This window comes from Patella vulgata, chromosome 6 (assembly GCF_932274485.2).
Source record: "Patella vulgata chromosome 6, xgPatVulg1.2, whole genome shotgun sequence".
Taxonomy (NCBI): domain Eukaryota; kingdom Metazoa; phylum Mollusca; class Gastropoda; family Patellidae; genus Patella; species Patella vulgata.
The window spans coordinates 11,504,656-11,521,042 of NC_065884.2; the positions used below are offsets into that span (position 1 = coordinate 11,504,656).

The window sequence follows — 16,387 nt, forward strand, 5'->3', positions numbered from 1 at the left end:
TAATAATTTAGATAATATTTCAGTCCTAAAGAAAGACCGGCAATAGACAGATTTAGCTCTTGCATAATGTATGTTTAACCCAATCTCTACTTTTTTGCCCGCCGATTTCAATGGTCGTTTTATGTGTTCCGGAATGGATGTAATGGAGTTGGAATTTTGATTTTCTGCCAGGTGTTGGAAAATATTTCCGATTTGGATGCAGAAGGATTGAGTGTAATTGCGAATTCGATATGCAAAATAACAGTTCCACATCACTGACCTCAGTTTAAAAAAAAAAAAAATCGAGTACGTCAACCTGTAGTTTGACTCGGTATGGGTTTGGCTGCCATTTTTTATAGTGACAAACAAGATTTGACATTTTTGCATGCATACTATAGTATACATAGTAACTCATACTAGACCTAGGTACAAAAAAAAGAAAAATAGATGAATGAACAAGAAATTCAGCACCTAATCAAAAATGATTATAAAATTATTATGCTAATATACAATTTACAATGAAAATGCAAAAATATTTAGTAGTCTCAACCCTAAAACATAAAATTGAGTTGTCTCCCGTGAACCATACCCGTTGCTTCTTGTTTCTGAAAACAATTTGCAATTGGTAGTGGATTAACAAACACAATAGTATGAAAAGAACTTTGAAATCATCAATTGTATTATTAGTTAGCCCATCCCTACTATCAAAACCCACACAATTGTATTTAAACCAGAAACGAGCGTTACGTTCAGCGACATCGAGAACCTGTCAGTACTCTTCACAGTTGAAGTTCCAAAACGTCTTGACATTCCTTCACAACAAACAATATGACTGACATTTCACAGGTGGATGAGGGAGCAAGCCGAAGAAAGTTGCCTCCTCTTTCCCCTCGTGGAGATAAGCCCACTGAAGACGGCACAAAGAAAGTGGTGAAAAAGAAGAAACCAAAAGCTACTAATGAATCGATAGAGAAGGATGAGCCTGCACAAGATGGCGCACCCAGCAACAAGCCAACTAAACCAAAACGAAAATCCAGACCACAAAGTTCTTCTCGGGGCGAAGGCGAAGAAAAAGAGACGAACGGTTCCGTAGTAAATACTGAAGAATCATCTGCTCCTAAGAAGAAAAAACGAAAACCAAAGCCTAAAGATGGAGACGAAGAAGCAGTTACCGACAGAAGTGTAACAGAAACAGGGGAGGTAATTAAAGCGAGAATTTCATATTTTTAAGTTATATTTTTAAAATGTATTAAAATAAAGCCTTAAAATAGATGGTATCTATAAACAGTCCTACCTTGTTAAAGAATAATCCTATTAATCCTATAATTCACTATTGCTAGTTGTGAAATTGGCAAAAATATCATTTTCAATTTCAAATTCAAACGTTTAAAGATAGCTATTCCATGGGGGGAATAGAAAAACAAGGGAGGTAATTGTTATTTCCGGTGTGAATGATTTTATAAGTGTGATAATCAAACCTATGATCGTATAATAGTGACTTGACAACGGTACCTATTGAGCAAAAAAATAGAAATAATTATGTTTTGACTTTCTTAGAAAATATGAAATTCTCGCTTTAATATTTCTTTATAATTTGGTCAGTTGTCATACAGACCATGCATGACATCACATATTCTCCCATAGGCTTTGAGATTACTTTTGTCTGGCTCAAACTTTTTCCAAACATCCATTGGGCTTTCCGACACAAACTGAGCAATGTTAGACAATTTCTTGGCAACTGGTTCCATTGTTCAGGAGATTTTTGAGATACACAATTTGAAGTAGCTTACTAACAATGTTAGTAACAACAAGTAATTGTCTACCGTAGACCTACATGTCACCGTAACCAACGTCTAAATTCTTTTATCCTTCCCTCTCAAAATCCTTAATATTCACTAAAACCTCTTTACTCAATTCTACAAACAGTGACCAAAATTTGTCAGACTCGATAATGAAATGGATGGAAGTTCTGCACCAACTGGGCGAATGAAGACGGGCATATGCCACACCGTATGCGATGAGGGAAATTTTGTCCAGACAGCAGCACCACGGCCTACTCTTATTTTAATTTCAAACTTTCAAGGGTCCTTTTATGACTATGTTGTCCATTGCCAGGCCCTCCCTCCTGCACAACTGGCTAGTGGAAAACACGCCTGAAAATGCCTATGAACGTTCTCTGTCAACACCAGGATTGATAACGGGACCTCCAGGTTAGTTAGCCAATGTCCTACTCAGCCACTGCGACTCACAAATCAGGATTGCAGTCATGTCAATTAGGAACTAGGGCTGTATCTATCCACACTCAAAGACTTAGAGGTGAAGCAAACAAACTAATAATTAGAACCTATAAATAAGTTTCATGGTCTCTCTTAACTGAAGAACATACGGCAATACGGCTATATTACGTATCGATACAAATATCGCTGCATCATATCGATACGTATTGGTGTATCAATATATCGACTCAGCCCTATTAGGAATTTCCAGAACTCACAGTAGAATGATATGGTAATTGTTGAGTAACATTGGCAGGGCTAGAAATTCGTCATTTTTTGCGAGAATCTAAGAGGATTCTCATATTTGGCATCTGCTCGAATCCTCTGAATCTTAATTAATAATACTGTTTAAAAAAACAAGATTGTGTTTATTGTGTTAATCTAAAACATCAAAATACAAGAACAATGATAAAAATAGGACAATCATATGGATTTTTTAGTAAAAACTTAATATAATAGTGTCAAAAGTAATATCCAAAATAAGTTGATATGGCACCATGGCATTTTTTTTTTCATAGCACAATTTGTAGTCCTTTGTCCATCACATAACTAGTCACGTAACCTGCAAAAGTTTTTATTCATTCGTCGATGATAGAAAAATGGCATAATGATCACGTGACAACCACAATTGAAATTGCAATAAAATAAAATTCGTACAACTATGATATAGCTTCAATAATATTTTTAAAATTAACCCTCTGTCAACATGTGTATAAACACTATTTAGATCTGGTTTATTGACCTAATTCCAACCGATATGTCACGTGTCATAGGAATTCAGCATTTGAGATTCTGTCGGGAAAATACCCACTGTTTCTCTTTCCGTGTATTCGGTGTTCTACCAGGGGATTATATTCAATGAAGATTTAAATTTACCTAACAACTAGTAAGTGAATCCATCAATGTATTATCCAGTTATTATTTTAATATCTACCTGTACCTGGAATTCACACGGATGGGGCGTAGAAGATGTGCGATTCGCAAACCATGCCGAGATCGTCTTTATTCACCACATGGAGTATTTTACTGAACCTTTTATGAATTATCAGCATGAAAGTTTTGTTTTTTAACTGGATTGTCAAAATCACCGTTAAATGTGCTAATTGCTCAGATTAAGAACCATATGAGGTATGACTGTTGTTGTAGTCGACAAGCAAGTTGATTGTCTTTTTTTTATTAACAAGTAATAATTACCCCGTTGTAATTTATCAAAAGTAGATTGATTTATGATACCATAGTGATGGATTCATTGTTTTAGTTTTACCAAATCTGCTAGATTAAATGTCAGTCGGCTAAAGCCGACAAAAAACAGCCGATACTGACCGATCTCCGAGATTTGTTTTTTTGTTTTTTTAGAAAAATTTTACGCGAATCTTTGTAAATTCGCAACGTAAGCTCTTGCGAGAATCAGATTCGGATATTTGCATGAATTTCTACCCCTGATTGGTATATATATTATTTGCATATCAGCTGCCGTGATGAAGTGATAAATCTGGTGATATTTTTGTATTTATAATAAAATTGTTTTCAGAATGTAACTGGTAGTCAAGCCAGTTTAATAGGAAAAGAAAATGTTGACAAGGGGGAAACTCCCAAGAAAAAAGGCAAGAAAAAAAAGACGAAGAAAGGCATTGAAAAAGAAGAATTTGGTGACACATTACTTGCAGCTGATTTGACTTATATAGCGGATGACGTGGTGGCAGAAAGACAAAAGGAAGAAGATCGAAGTGAACCTCATTTTAAATCTTCAAATATTTTACGCAGTCAACCAACAGAAAAACTTTATATTGAAACAAATCGTAAGTTGATATTTATCAATGTGACTTTTATTCTGTATCTGCTTAACTTTGATTTTGCATAATCCAAGATTTATCATAGACATCAGCTGTTCCGAATATTGAACACATCAAATCCATCACACATCAAATCCATCTGTTCTTCAGCTTTTTACCAGATCTACAAATTAGCAAAGATAAAGAAGTATCTAACATGTGAAATCTAAAAATCCTCGTTCATGCTTTGATCTCTTCAAGGCTGGACTACCATAATGCTTTATTGTATGGTCTACCACAGTGGCAGCTGCAGAAGCTTCAATATGTTCAGAATGCTTCAGCTCGACTCATCACTGGAACCAGGAAAAGGGATCACATTAAACCATCATTAAGAACCCTCCATTGGTTACCCATAAATCAGCGAATCAAATTCAAAATCCTTTTACTGACGTTTAAAGCACTCAACAATCAAGCGCCACAATACATCCAAGATCTACTTACTCCATATGAATCCAGTAGAACCTTAAGATCTCAGAACAAGTCATTATTAGTTACTCCTGCTGTCAAACTTCAACGGACGAAACGATCTTTTCACTTTGCAGCACCTTTTCTCTGGAAGACACATCTATTTGACGAAAATAAACACTAAAAGAATCCCCCCCCAAAAACTTTTAAGCGCATTAGGAACTTTATCAAAGTATTGTTTGCGCTATACAAATTCTATGTTGATTGATTGATTGATTGATTATTAGTTTAGGATCGATTTATTTTCTGATGAAGAACATAAGAGTACCGGGTATATAGTTCTATTTGTACATGATACTATAAGCGCGAATAACAATCAACCATTTTCCTCTCTTCACTAGGCTCTCACTCCACACCCCCCTCCATCTCCCTCTTTCAGGCAGCTAAAAAATTGTCACCCCTGACTGTTACCATGACTACGTTACAGTTAAAAGAGATATCAACATTTTGTAGATAAAAAAAAAATTGTGATAAAAATTCAGTCTGAGCATCTAGCCTGGAAAAAGTGACTATGGTTACCTGACAAAATGGCAAGCACTACTGAACTGGAACCTGACATTTTAAATCGGACATGTATAAGAAATATTTACAACAAAACCCACAGAAAATAGACAAATCAGTGCGACACAAAATGGCAGATATCAGAAGGATTTTGTGACGGACAAAGTCTGAATTTATAGCTGACAATGTCAGTGACAGATACCTTATCTTTAGGCTTGTTAGTCTTCCACCAATCTGATTAAAATACAGATTTATATTTTGTTTCGTTTTTTTTTTTATACTCTCGATGGCCTACACTACATGAAGTTTTGACCCTATGAGAGAGAGAGAGATGAGGTTTAACGTCCACTCGACACAAACTAGGTCATTTCGGGACTAACATATGGTTCAATTTTATATTAATCATTCGCATGCACGCAGGGGTCTTTAGCAGTGGGAGGAAACCGGAGGACCCGGAGAAAACCCACGAGGTTGGACAGACGACCCTACTCCTTGTCATTGACTCAATGACAGACCGTATGATACAGCGCGCGCGTGCTAACCAGTCGGCCATCCAACCCCCCTTTGACCCTATGACGTCAGACATTGATTAATCAATCAACGTTGACATTTCTAGTGGTTTACCGACAGTTCCGTGCATTAAAAGGCCAAGAAGTCGCTGTGACAGACCGTTTGATTGGCTAATCCCTCACATCATCCATATCCTAGTGTAGTAAAGACAAGTAAAATGAAATTTTGAACTATAAAAACGAAACTAAATAGGATCTGTGTTTTAATCAGATTGGTCTTCCTGTCCTGTTTCGTGATCAAAAAGGTTTACTATATTCTATTTTCAGGTGGTTTTAAGGGTGAAAATAAATCGAAACTTGCCAAGAAATGGGCAGAAGAGGAAGAAACGAAAGCTGAGGCATATGTGGAACCTTCGAGTAAAACAACCATGGAATTTGGTTTACAAACTCATAAAGTGCTAAAAACTTTTTGCCTATTTTTACATGGCCTTCTGGCTGGTATAGCACTGTGGCATATCATTGTGGTGTATATATTAAGTGTCCATGATAACACTGATTTCTTGGAACACTATCGCCCTCTAGCACTTCCTGTTCAGTGTATGTTTTATATATTGTTAGCACTGTGTACTGTCTCAGCTTGTGATAGGTAAGTTATAGTCTTCATAACTTTTATGTCATAACTGGTACTGTAGAGAATCTGGCTATGGTGTTGCTCACACTGGGAAGTAGTTTAGGAAATGATCCAGGTGGCTCAGATGTATATTCTTAAGGGGAATTGTAGGAAATTATCCAGTGTGATTGCCACTAGATGTAGGTGACGCTACGAAATTCCTGCGCTTTGTTTAAAACGAGATGCATGTCAACTTGAATACTAAAAAAAAGTTTAAAGATGCATTATGTAAGAGCTAATTCTGACTATTGTAGGTCTTTATTCTGTCTTTAAATGTTATATGAACTATTATTTAGACATTTATTAACATGACAAACCTATAATCAGCTCACTAGACTATCAAATAGCAGAGATTTAAACTAATTAAAAGATGGTTGCCATTTAATGATTTGATTTAACCTAAAATCAACTCTCTAGACTATCAAATGGCAGAGATTTAAACAAATTAAAATATGGTTGCCATTTAATGATTTGATTTAAAAATGGCTGTCTTGAATGACAAATTTACAAGTACTGTTGTTACAATAATAAACAATCTATGCCACATCTTGATGATCTATTATAGCAAAAATGGCTAACTCTTTATCTAAATCTAACATACTGTATTTTTAAATAATTACTAATGATCAGACAAATTACTTCCTGAATTAGGAGTGTTGGATGGTCGAATGGTTAGCACATGAACGCTGTATCATAAGGCCTGTCATAAAGTTATCTGGGATGGTTTTGAATCCCCGGTTGTACATGACAAGGAGTAGGGTCGTCTGTTCAACCTCGCGGGTTTTCTCTGGGTCCTCTGGTTTCCTCTCACTGTTAAAGACCGCTATGCGAAAGCGAATTATTGAAATAAAATTGAACCATATGTTGGTCCCGAAATGACCTAGTTTGTGTCAAGTGGACGTTAAACCCCATTCCTCTCTCTCTCTCACTACCCCCTGAATCCCTGGGAAAATTTCCCTCATGGCACTCTGCATGGTGTACATGTATGTCTGTCTTCATTAGCCCACTGACAAGGGTAAACCAGACAGGAAAAAAACTGAGGTACTTTCTCAATCAACACCAGGATTTAATGTCGACTCAACACAAACTAGGTCATTTCGGGACTAACATATGGTTCTATTTTATTTCAATAATTTGCTTGCGCGTAAGGATTTTTAGCAGTGGAAGGAAACCGAAGGACCAAGAGTTTGGACGGGCGACCCTACTCGTTGTCACATGGAAGCTGGGAATCGAAACCATGACTCTTGACCCAATGACAGATCTTAAGATCCAACGCACACCTGTTAAACCCATCGGCAACCCAACCACCCCTCACCAGGATTGAACCTGGTACGTCTTGTTTATTGAACCAGTGCCTTCTCTACTGAGTTGTTGTGGCTACCTCCTGAATCAAGACTACAGGTATTGAGCGCTGAATCATGTGGACATATATCGTCCGTCCATCCGTTCACATTTTGATTTTGGATCCTCTTCAGTTCATAATTTTTATATATCCCAAAAATCACAGTTATTATTATATTCGTGCATGGATTATGGCCCCTGATTGTACATAAAACTTGTGTTTTTAGCTTGAGGTCACAATTTTTATTTATTTTGAAAAACATTTAAATATATCACCATTACAATTTACACCGCAATCCCAGTTGAGCTTGAAAACTTTCCGTCAAAATGGCTGCCCGTTTTTACACAATTAGTGTTTAAGCATTTTTAAATACCAAGGTTGGCTTGTTTTCTGTTCATCTCGTGCAAAATGTGGGCGTATCTTGTCGTACAAGAAATGAAAGTAAGTCTTGCCCTGGAAAGTGAAAGTAAATATAATTTTATGTTATGCTTTCCATTATAGATGTGATGTTGGTAATACCAGTGGTAGATTTTTCCGTAAAGCTGTATCTCTCCAAAATACAGCTATAGCCATTTTAATTTATTTCCTGGCCTTAATTCTTTCTCTCAGTATCATCTCTACAGAAGATAAAATAAATCTGTTTAGTACAAAACCAGAATTATGGGAAAATCCTCAGGTAAGTACAGCACTTGGCAAACCTCTGCAGATTCCGTTACTCTACATCTAGCCACAGCTATATGATGGTAAGTGATATGTACCTACGCCTACACAATTGCGATGTGGCACCGTTTTACTTATTAGGAAAACTTGACGCTTTTAAAAAGAAGTTAGCAAAATTGTGTCGTTCGAAGCGTGTGCAGAATTTTTAGTGCAAAGCTGTTCCTGTTTGAAGAAAATCGGATAAACTGAAAGTAAAACAGCTTCTGACTTTGAAATATTTGTATGATAAAACATTCTTCAATGGCGTCGTCATGGGTAACGCCGTTGGTAATCCGGGAACTTGAAAGTAGTTCCAATGGCAGACTTCATCATACAGCCGAGGCTAGATGTAGGGTACTGGAATCTGCTGAGGTTTGCCGAGTAGTAAGTACAGCTGCCATGTTAAATTGCTAGTGCAGACTGAAATTTAAAGATGTATTATGCAAGAACTAAATCTGCCAGGGGGGTTGGATGGCTGAATGGTTAGCGTGCGCGCGCTGTATCATAAAGTCTGTCATTGAGTCGACTGGCGTGGTTTCGAATCCCCGGTTGTACGTGACAAGGAGTAGGGTCGCCTGTCCAACCTCGTGGGTTTTCTCCGGGTCCTCCGGTTTCCTCCCACTGCTAAAGACCTCTACGCGCAAGCGAATTATTGAAATAAAATTAAACCATATGTTAGTCCCGAAATGACCTAGTTTGTGTTGAGTGGACGTTAAACCCCATTTCTCTCTCTCTCTCGCTAAATCTGCCTATTGCAGGTCTTTATTTTGGCTTCAAATGTAATGCATATAACTATTTACACATTTCTTCACAGACAAGCCTATAATCAACTCTCTACTTTCTAGACAGGGGGATCACGTGGCTAAGTGGGTAAGACGCTGGCTTGCTAGCCTGGAGGTCGGTTGTTCAATTCCCTGCATTGGCCGAGAAAGTTCCTTTAGATTTTCCGGCGTGGTTTCCCCTTGTCAGTAATGCAGGATGTAGGGCCTGACAAGGACAGCTGTCTAGTCGTTCAGATGGGACGAAAAACCGAGGTCCCGTGTACACATTGGCGTGCACGTAAAAGATCCCTTGGCAGTTGGAATTTGATATAAGAGTGGGCTGTTGCGCAGCTGCCCGGGCAAAATTTCCCTCATAGCACACTGTATGGCGTATGCCTGTCTTCATTAACCCAGGTTAGGAGCAGAGCAGTAGGACGTTAAACCCTATTTCATTTTATTTCATTTCTACTCTCACAACAATCGGATGGAACAGATTGAAACATGATCATCATTTAACGATTTAATTAAAAGTGGTGAATCGAGGCTAAGACTCGATTGACAAGTACCGGTGCTACGATAATAAACAATCTATGCCACATCTTGTCGAAACTTCAAACAGTGATAACTTCATTCAAAATAGAGTAAATTTCAAGAATGAAATTTTTAATATATTCATTTTGAATTATCTATTTTTGAACTATTATAGCAAGAACGGGCAGCTCTAAATCTTACTTAATGCATCTTTGAATTATGTGGCTAGTGAATTAATTTCTCAGTTAACTTGTGTGTGTTTGATAATTACTTGCTTATAAACAAAGAATGTCCGATATGCAAAATTTTGAAATAGCAAACTTGGCATAAACACTACTACAGTGCACTCGGTCACATCCGACATTGTACGGGATCGTTACAATATGTCGGATTACGCAGGTAATCGAGCATCCCCAGGTCGTCGTCACACGGTTCGAAGAGATCCGTAGAGTGACCAAACTTATAGGTTATTCAGGTTCAATCGGCATGCGCAATGAATGTTTCCAACAGGTGCTAGGAATATTTTTACGACTGTGAATTCGGGGTAGAATTCGTGGATATTCCTGAGTATTTGTCACAACTGTCGTACACAGGGCTCGACACTGCCTTCGGCCTCGGCGGCAATGGCCTTCGAATTTTAGAATTTGGCCGCAGATTCGTGGCCGATTTTTAACTATCCACGGCAATGTTTGGTCACAGATTAGTGCAGGGCATCGAGAGTTACTTTTACTGTCGATAATCGGTATCGAAACAATCTTATTTTCACGGTCGTAATGAAGACTGGATTACGTGTTTTATAGTCAAACCATGCGATGTTGCGATACTCCGATAGATATTTTTTGTTCGTCTAATTAATAATAAACTGTCTCATATTACGTATAAATTGTTCTTTATTTCTAAAATGTAGCCTTGGTTCTGAATGATGAAATTCCATTGATAGGCCTATGTTTGTGCAGGAACCAAAATAAAATAAGCATGAGTCGATTAAAAACATTGCGTACGTGACCGCGACAAATACCAACATGGTGGACAAATCGTTGTCGATTCGCTTGCAAAAACTAAAGAAAATTTAATAGCCTAAAGAGCTTGTTATCACGAATTCGGCAATTGTTTATTATTATTAAAATAATACAGCCTTAATTCCGAAAGAAGAAATACAAACATTTTTGTCATCCATCAGTGCTATGTCATTTATAATGAGCCGACGAATTCTGAAAGGGGAAAAACTCTGAATTATTTACACATCCGGGTATCTCCAATTTAGCGAATTCCATGATATGGCGATTATTGCTTCAAACTAAAGTATTGTTTAATAATGAGGGTGAATTTATTTTAACATTTTTTTTAAAAAGCTACATTGAGATTGAGACTTTGAAGTAAATATAAAGTGATCGATGTAGGCTATTGTATTATTATATATATTCGAAGGATTAAGTCACAGAAAACATCGAGTCGACTCCTACGCACACACGAAAAATAGACGAAGTACGAAGAGAACGATACTGGTACTCGATACGATAGTGCTTTTTGACATATCTTATCGATACTATTGATTTATATCAATATTTTACCCAGCTTTACGGATGATATTTACTTTCAACCCTCAATATGGCTACATGCCAATTTTTATACGCCCACATGCCGTCGCCCCCGTCCGTCCGTCGTTCACACAATTTCTTGTGAACACTCTACAGACTACATTTATCATCTGATTGTTTTGAAATTGATATATGTTGTTTGCATTAGTGAGATGAAGAAGCCTATTTAATTTCAATAACTTCCGTTAATTTCTTCTGGAGTTATGGCCCTTGTTTCACTTTGTTACACCTTGTTAACGCTCTAACGACAAAAGTTATCAACCGATCTGTATGAAATTTATATGCATCATTTAAATTAGTAAAACAAAAAAGTCTATTGAATTTCAGCAATTTCCGTTAATTACATCTAGAGTTATGGCCCTTGTTTCACTTTGTTGAATCTTGTGAACACTCTTATAACAACAGTTATCATCCGATATGTTTGAAATTGATATGCATCATTTAAATTAGTGAAACGAAGAAGCCTACTGAATTTCAGCAATTTGCGTTAATTACGCTGGGAGTTATGGCCCTTGTTTCACTTTGTTGTACCTTCTGAATGCTCTAACGACAAAAGTTATGATCCGATCTGTATGAAATTTATATGCATCATTTAGATTAGTAAAACAAAGAAGCTTATTGAATTTCAGCAATTTCAATTAATTATATCTAGAGTTATGGCCCTTGTTTCACTTTGTTGAATCTTGGGAACGCTCTAATGACAACAGTTATCATCCGATCTGTTTGAAATTGATATGCATAATTTAAATTAGTGCAACGAAGATGCCTATTCAATTTCAACAATTTCCGTTAATTACACCGTGAGTTATGGCACTTGTTTCACTTTGTTGTACCTTATGAATGCTTTAACGACAAAAGTTATTATCCGATCTGTAAAAAATTTTTAGGTATCATTTAAATTAGTAAAACGAACAAGCCTATTGAGTTTTAGCAAATTTCCGTTAATTACATCTAGAGTTATGGCCCTTGTTTCACATTGTTGAATCTTGTGAACGCTTGAACGACAAAAGTTATCACCCAATCTGTATGAAATTCATATGCATCATTTAAATTAGTGAAATGAAGAAGCCTATTGAATGTCAGCAATTTCTGTCAATTACTTCTAGAGTTATGGCCCTTGTTTTACTTTGTTGAACCTTGTGAACGTTCGAACGACAAAAGTTATCATCTGATCTGTTTGAAATTGATATGCATTATTTGAATTAGTAAAACGAAAAAGCCTGTCGAATTTTAACAATTTCTGTAAATTACTTCTAGAGTTACAGCCCTTGTTTTAGTTTTTAGAACCTTGTGAACCCTCAAACGACGAAAAATTAAAATTTCATCTGTATGATATTGTCTATAAAATGCCCCCTAATTACCTACAAAAGAATGAATATACGACAACTCTTGTCAACCGCTCGGACGATTTAGCTGCTGTGGGCGTATGTTTTGTTGCCTGGCAACCTATCTTTTAAACATTTTTTTAGAATGAAAAATCATACTAAAAATGGTATGATAAGAATTCCCCCCCCCCCCCCCTTAACTATAAGGGTGCATTATTTTTGTGAAAATAATAAAAATATTATAGTGATGTGATAGTCAGGCCTGTAACAACATTTTGAGTGAGAAAAAAGATCTATAATAAACAGATTTACATATGATCGACATATTAAAACCTTCTAAATAAGCTGATAATATCATAAATCATGACTTAAAAATTGGCCTTGGATTTTCAATTTTTGGCCTTGGATCAAGGTTGCACTTTAGCCTATTGTAGGCCAAAGTTGGCCTTCGATCGAAAAAACGAATTTCGAGCCCTGGTCGTACAAGAGATTAAAATTATCAAAGTAATCAACAAAGACCCACGGTAGCGAGTTTTAATCTCACAGATAATTGATTGGTGATTGCTTGTTAATCCAGTTTTAATCTCATGGTTAATTGATCGGTAAGTGTTTGCTTCACACCCACCGATTAAAGGCCGGATTATTCGGTGTTTATCCAATGGAAATCATATGACGGGACGGCTGATTGTTGTCGTAATCCGGAACGTACAGAGGTCGAATCACCAAGAGGTTTTTTGGCTGAAGTAATAAGGAAATAAATCGGGACATGAAAATGTCGGAGTGATCAGAGGTCGGATGTGACAGAGTGCACTGTAATATTAAATTCAGGAGAACTGCACCAGACACAAGCCCAGATGAAATGAAATGGGGTTTAACGTCCTAATTTTCTGCTCCCATTGGGCTAATGAAGATAGGCATACTCCATACAGTGTGCTATAGGGGAAATTTTGCCCAGACATCGGTGCTACGGCCTAGGAATTTTTTTAAAGATCTTCACACCCCCCCCCCCCCAAAGAAAACAAGAACAACAAGATGGATAACTCTTTGGAACGAGTTCCAGGTCCAAAAAATATAAAGCAAATATATTCTTTAAAGGAAATAATCAATGTTCTTTTTTTTTATGTAATTGTAGGAATCTGAAAGTGAACTTTCATTATGGAAGACATTGAATACAGTTCGCGGTGTGGCCGTTATACTAGGTTGGGTTGTTTTAGCCATTGCACCAAACTCAGATCGCCTTGGTGATAATCTTCGCGAAGGAGATGACGATGAAATACTCGGAAAAGATGTAGAGTTGTCAGGAATAACTTCAGCTTAGTATCAGTATTAATATAGGCCTTAGGCCTTATTTATGAGACTCCCCAGCAGGACATATTAATATAGTATAGCCAGGGCTGAAACCCTTATTTATTTATACAGTTCAAATTGTAGTACATACATATAAAATCTCCAGAAGGAGATCTGTTAATTAAAGTGTAAGTTGCTTCTGATGTCATTGACATTAAAAGGATTTTCAAAAGGATGAAGGGGCTGAAATAGTCTGCAGGCCTACTTATGAGTAAACCATTTAGATATTGACACTCCAGCAGTGTATAGGCATTATTTATGTATCAACATTCCAACAGGAGACAGGCCTTATTTATATATAGACACTCCAACAGGAGATGTGGTAATATAGGCTTTATTTATATACATAAACGTGGGACATTTAGTTTAGTGAGCGAATGTCTTACTCATTGAACCACCGTGGCTCCAGATAAACAAAAGAAGCCTATATATATATAGTACAAATAAACCAGGTACCTTTAAATGTTTTTATTGGGTGTCATCTAAAAAAAAACACCCATTTTGTGGACCATGTCCATAGTTCCAGGGCAGTTATTAGGTTACATGGGTATATTTTAGGTAGTAATACAGTAGGTTATATTATATATGCTGTTACTAGAATTAATATTTGTCCAAGGTTGTACATTCGGAATGAATATATATTTTATATAATTTTGTTTTAATGTACATGGTGATACTCTTAATAAAACAGTAATCCTGTATATCCGTCCAAATAAATTTGTATGTAAATTTTTATGCCTTTTGTTAAAATTTTTGGAGCTGATTGGATTTTAAATGGGGTTTGATGCCTACCGTTCTTCTCCAGTCAGATTAACGAAGATGGGAATACAGCCTACTTTTATTTCAAATTCCATCTGACAAGCGTTCTTTCACGTCCACATCAATGTATTTCACCCGTATTTGCCGGACATGTCCTATGGATGTCAGCAAGCTTCCGACCAGGAATGTGTCCAATTTGACATCAAGATATGGTGAATCATGTTTAGAATTCCCATAAATATATTTTCAACCTTGTGGGTTTTCTCTTGCTAAAGACCCCAATGTGCAAGCGAATTATTGAAATGAAATTAAACCATATGTTAGTCCCGAAATGTCCTAGTTTGTGTCAAGTGGACGTTAAACCCCATTTCTCTCTCTCTCTTGTGATCTTACCGGGAAAAGATGGGCTTCTGATATCTAATATTTAAGACAAAATAAACATTTTACCATTGGTACACGAATCGTGTACCATAATGCGTTTCAGCGCCATTTGTAACAAGTAACAAGGGACTCGAAGAACGAGGCTACTTATATCAAACAGTGACGAACAATAAATACTATCTGTGTAGACTGGAATAACTAGACGCTAGAGATTGTCATTCGATTGGGACTTCAGGCGTATTTCGCCGAACATACACTGTACTGATCAGAAATTAGAGTAAAAACAGAAACAATTGAATGTAAATCAGTTTATATACATTCATTATATTTGTCAATTTCAAGGTCCCAAATATTAGTGACTTAGCTCCTTTAAGCTATTTATAAACAGCAAGTAACTTATTTTCCGTAACAAAACTTACTAGGCCAGCACCACAATTGAATAAGGGACCTCTAGGTTAGCGAGCTGTCTTACTCACTGAGCCACCATGGCTCCATTATAAGATCTAGATCGCATACAGCTTATTGAGGCAAAGATGTCTGCTACTGGATTAAGGTGACCAACGTATGCAGTTTAGTGAGACGAAGATGTCTGCTGCTGGATTAATAAGAGACAGTGATAGTTGCCTGCCGAGTTGAGCGTCTGGTAGCTATGCACTTTTTACAGAACTGGGACCTGTTTCACCAAATTTTAACTAAGATAAAATCCAAATTTTAGTAATTTGATTGGATAATATTAGATTGATTTTAGTGCTTAGCCAATCAAAATTGAAGTATCTACTAAAATTTGGATTGTATCTTTAGTTAAAATTTCGTGAAACAGGCCCCTGTATATTATTATATTTATTAGATATATTAATAAAATCAAAGATGTATGTATGCCCATTACGTTTCGTCGCCGCTTTCCACCCCCACATGTCGTATCAAATTAACCATTATGACCCCACGTGAATGTTTTAGGCCATGATTTACGAAACTCAAGGTCACAGATCTTTGGACCCCGGGCAAACTGGGCATCCTGCTAGTGTTAAATACAAATTATATCCTGTGAATAGATATTCCAGTTCGTATTCCATAATGAGAGAGGGGGTTGGATGGCCGAATGGTTAGCACATGCACGCTGTATCATACGGTCTGTCATTGGGTCAACTGATTCCCCGGTTGTACGTGACAAGGAGTAGGGTCACCTGTCCAACCTCGTGGATTTCTCCGGTTTCCTCCCACTGCTAAAGACCCCCACATGCATGCAAATTATTGAAATAAAATTGAACCATGTGTTAGTCCCGAAATGACCTAGTTTGTGTCGAGTGGATGTTAAACCTCATTCTCTCTCTCTCTCAGATTTTCTGTTCTTCAGTTTCTTGATAAATAATTAGTCATAATTAGAGAGAGAAATGGGGTTTAAAATACACTTG

General features: G+C 36.8%; 1 protein-coding gene across 1 annotated transcript; it reads left to right on the forward strand.

Annotated features, from left to right (window-relative positions):
- Positions 1-770: 770 nt before the first annotated feature.
- On the forward strand, positions 771-14,570 carry LOC126825272 (transmembrane protein 237). Its single transcript, XM_050554861.2, has 5 exons — positions 771-1,179; positions 3,787-4,054; positions 5,890-6,208; positions 8,076-8,250; positions 13,621-14,570. The coding sequence occupies exons 1-5, from the start codon at positions 808-810 to the stop codon at positions 13,804-13,806; spliced, it is 1,320 nt and encodes a 439-aa protein (XP_050410818.1). The 5' UTR covers positions 771-807; the 3' UTR covers positions 13,807-14,570.
- The last annotated feature ends 1,817 nt before the right edge of the window (positions 14,571-16,387 follow it).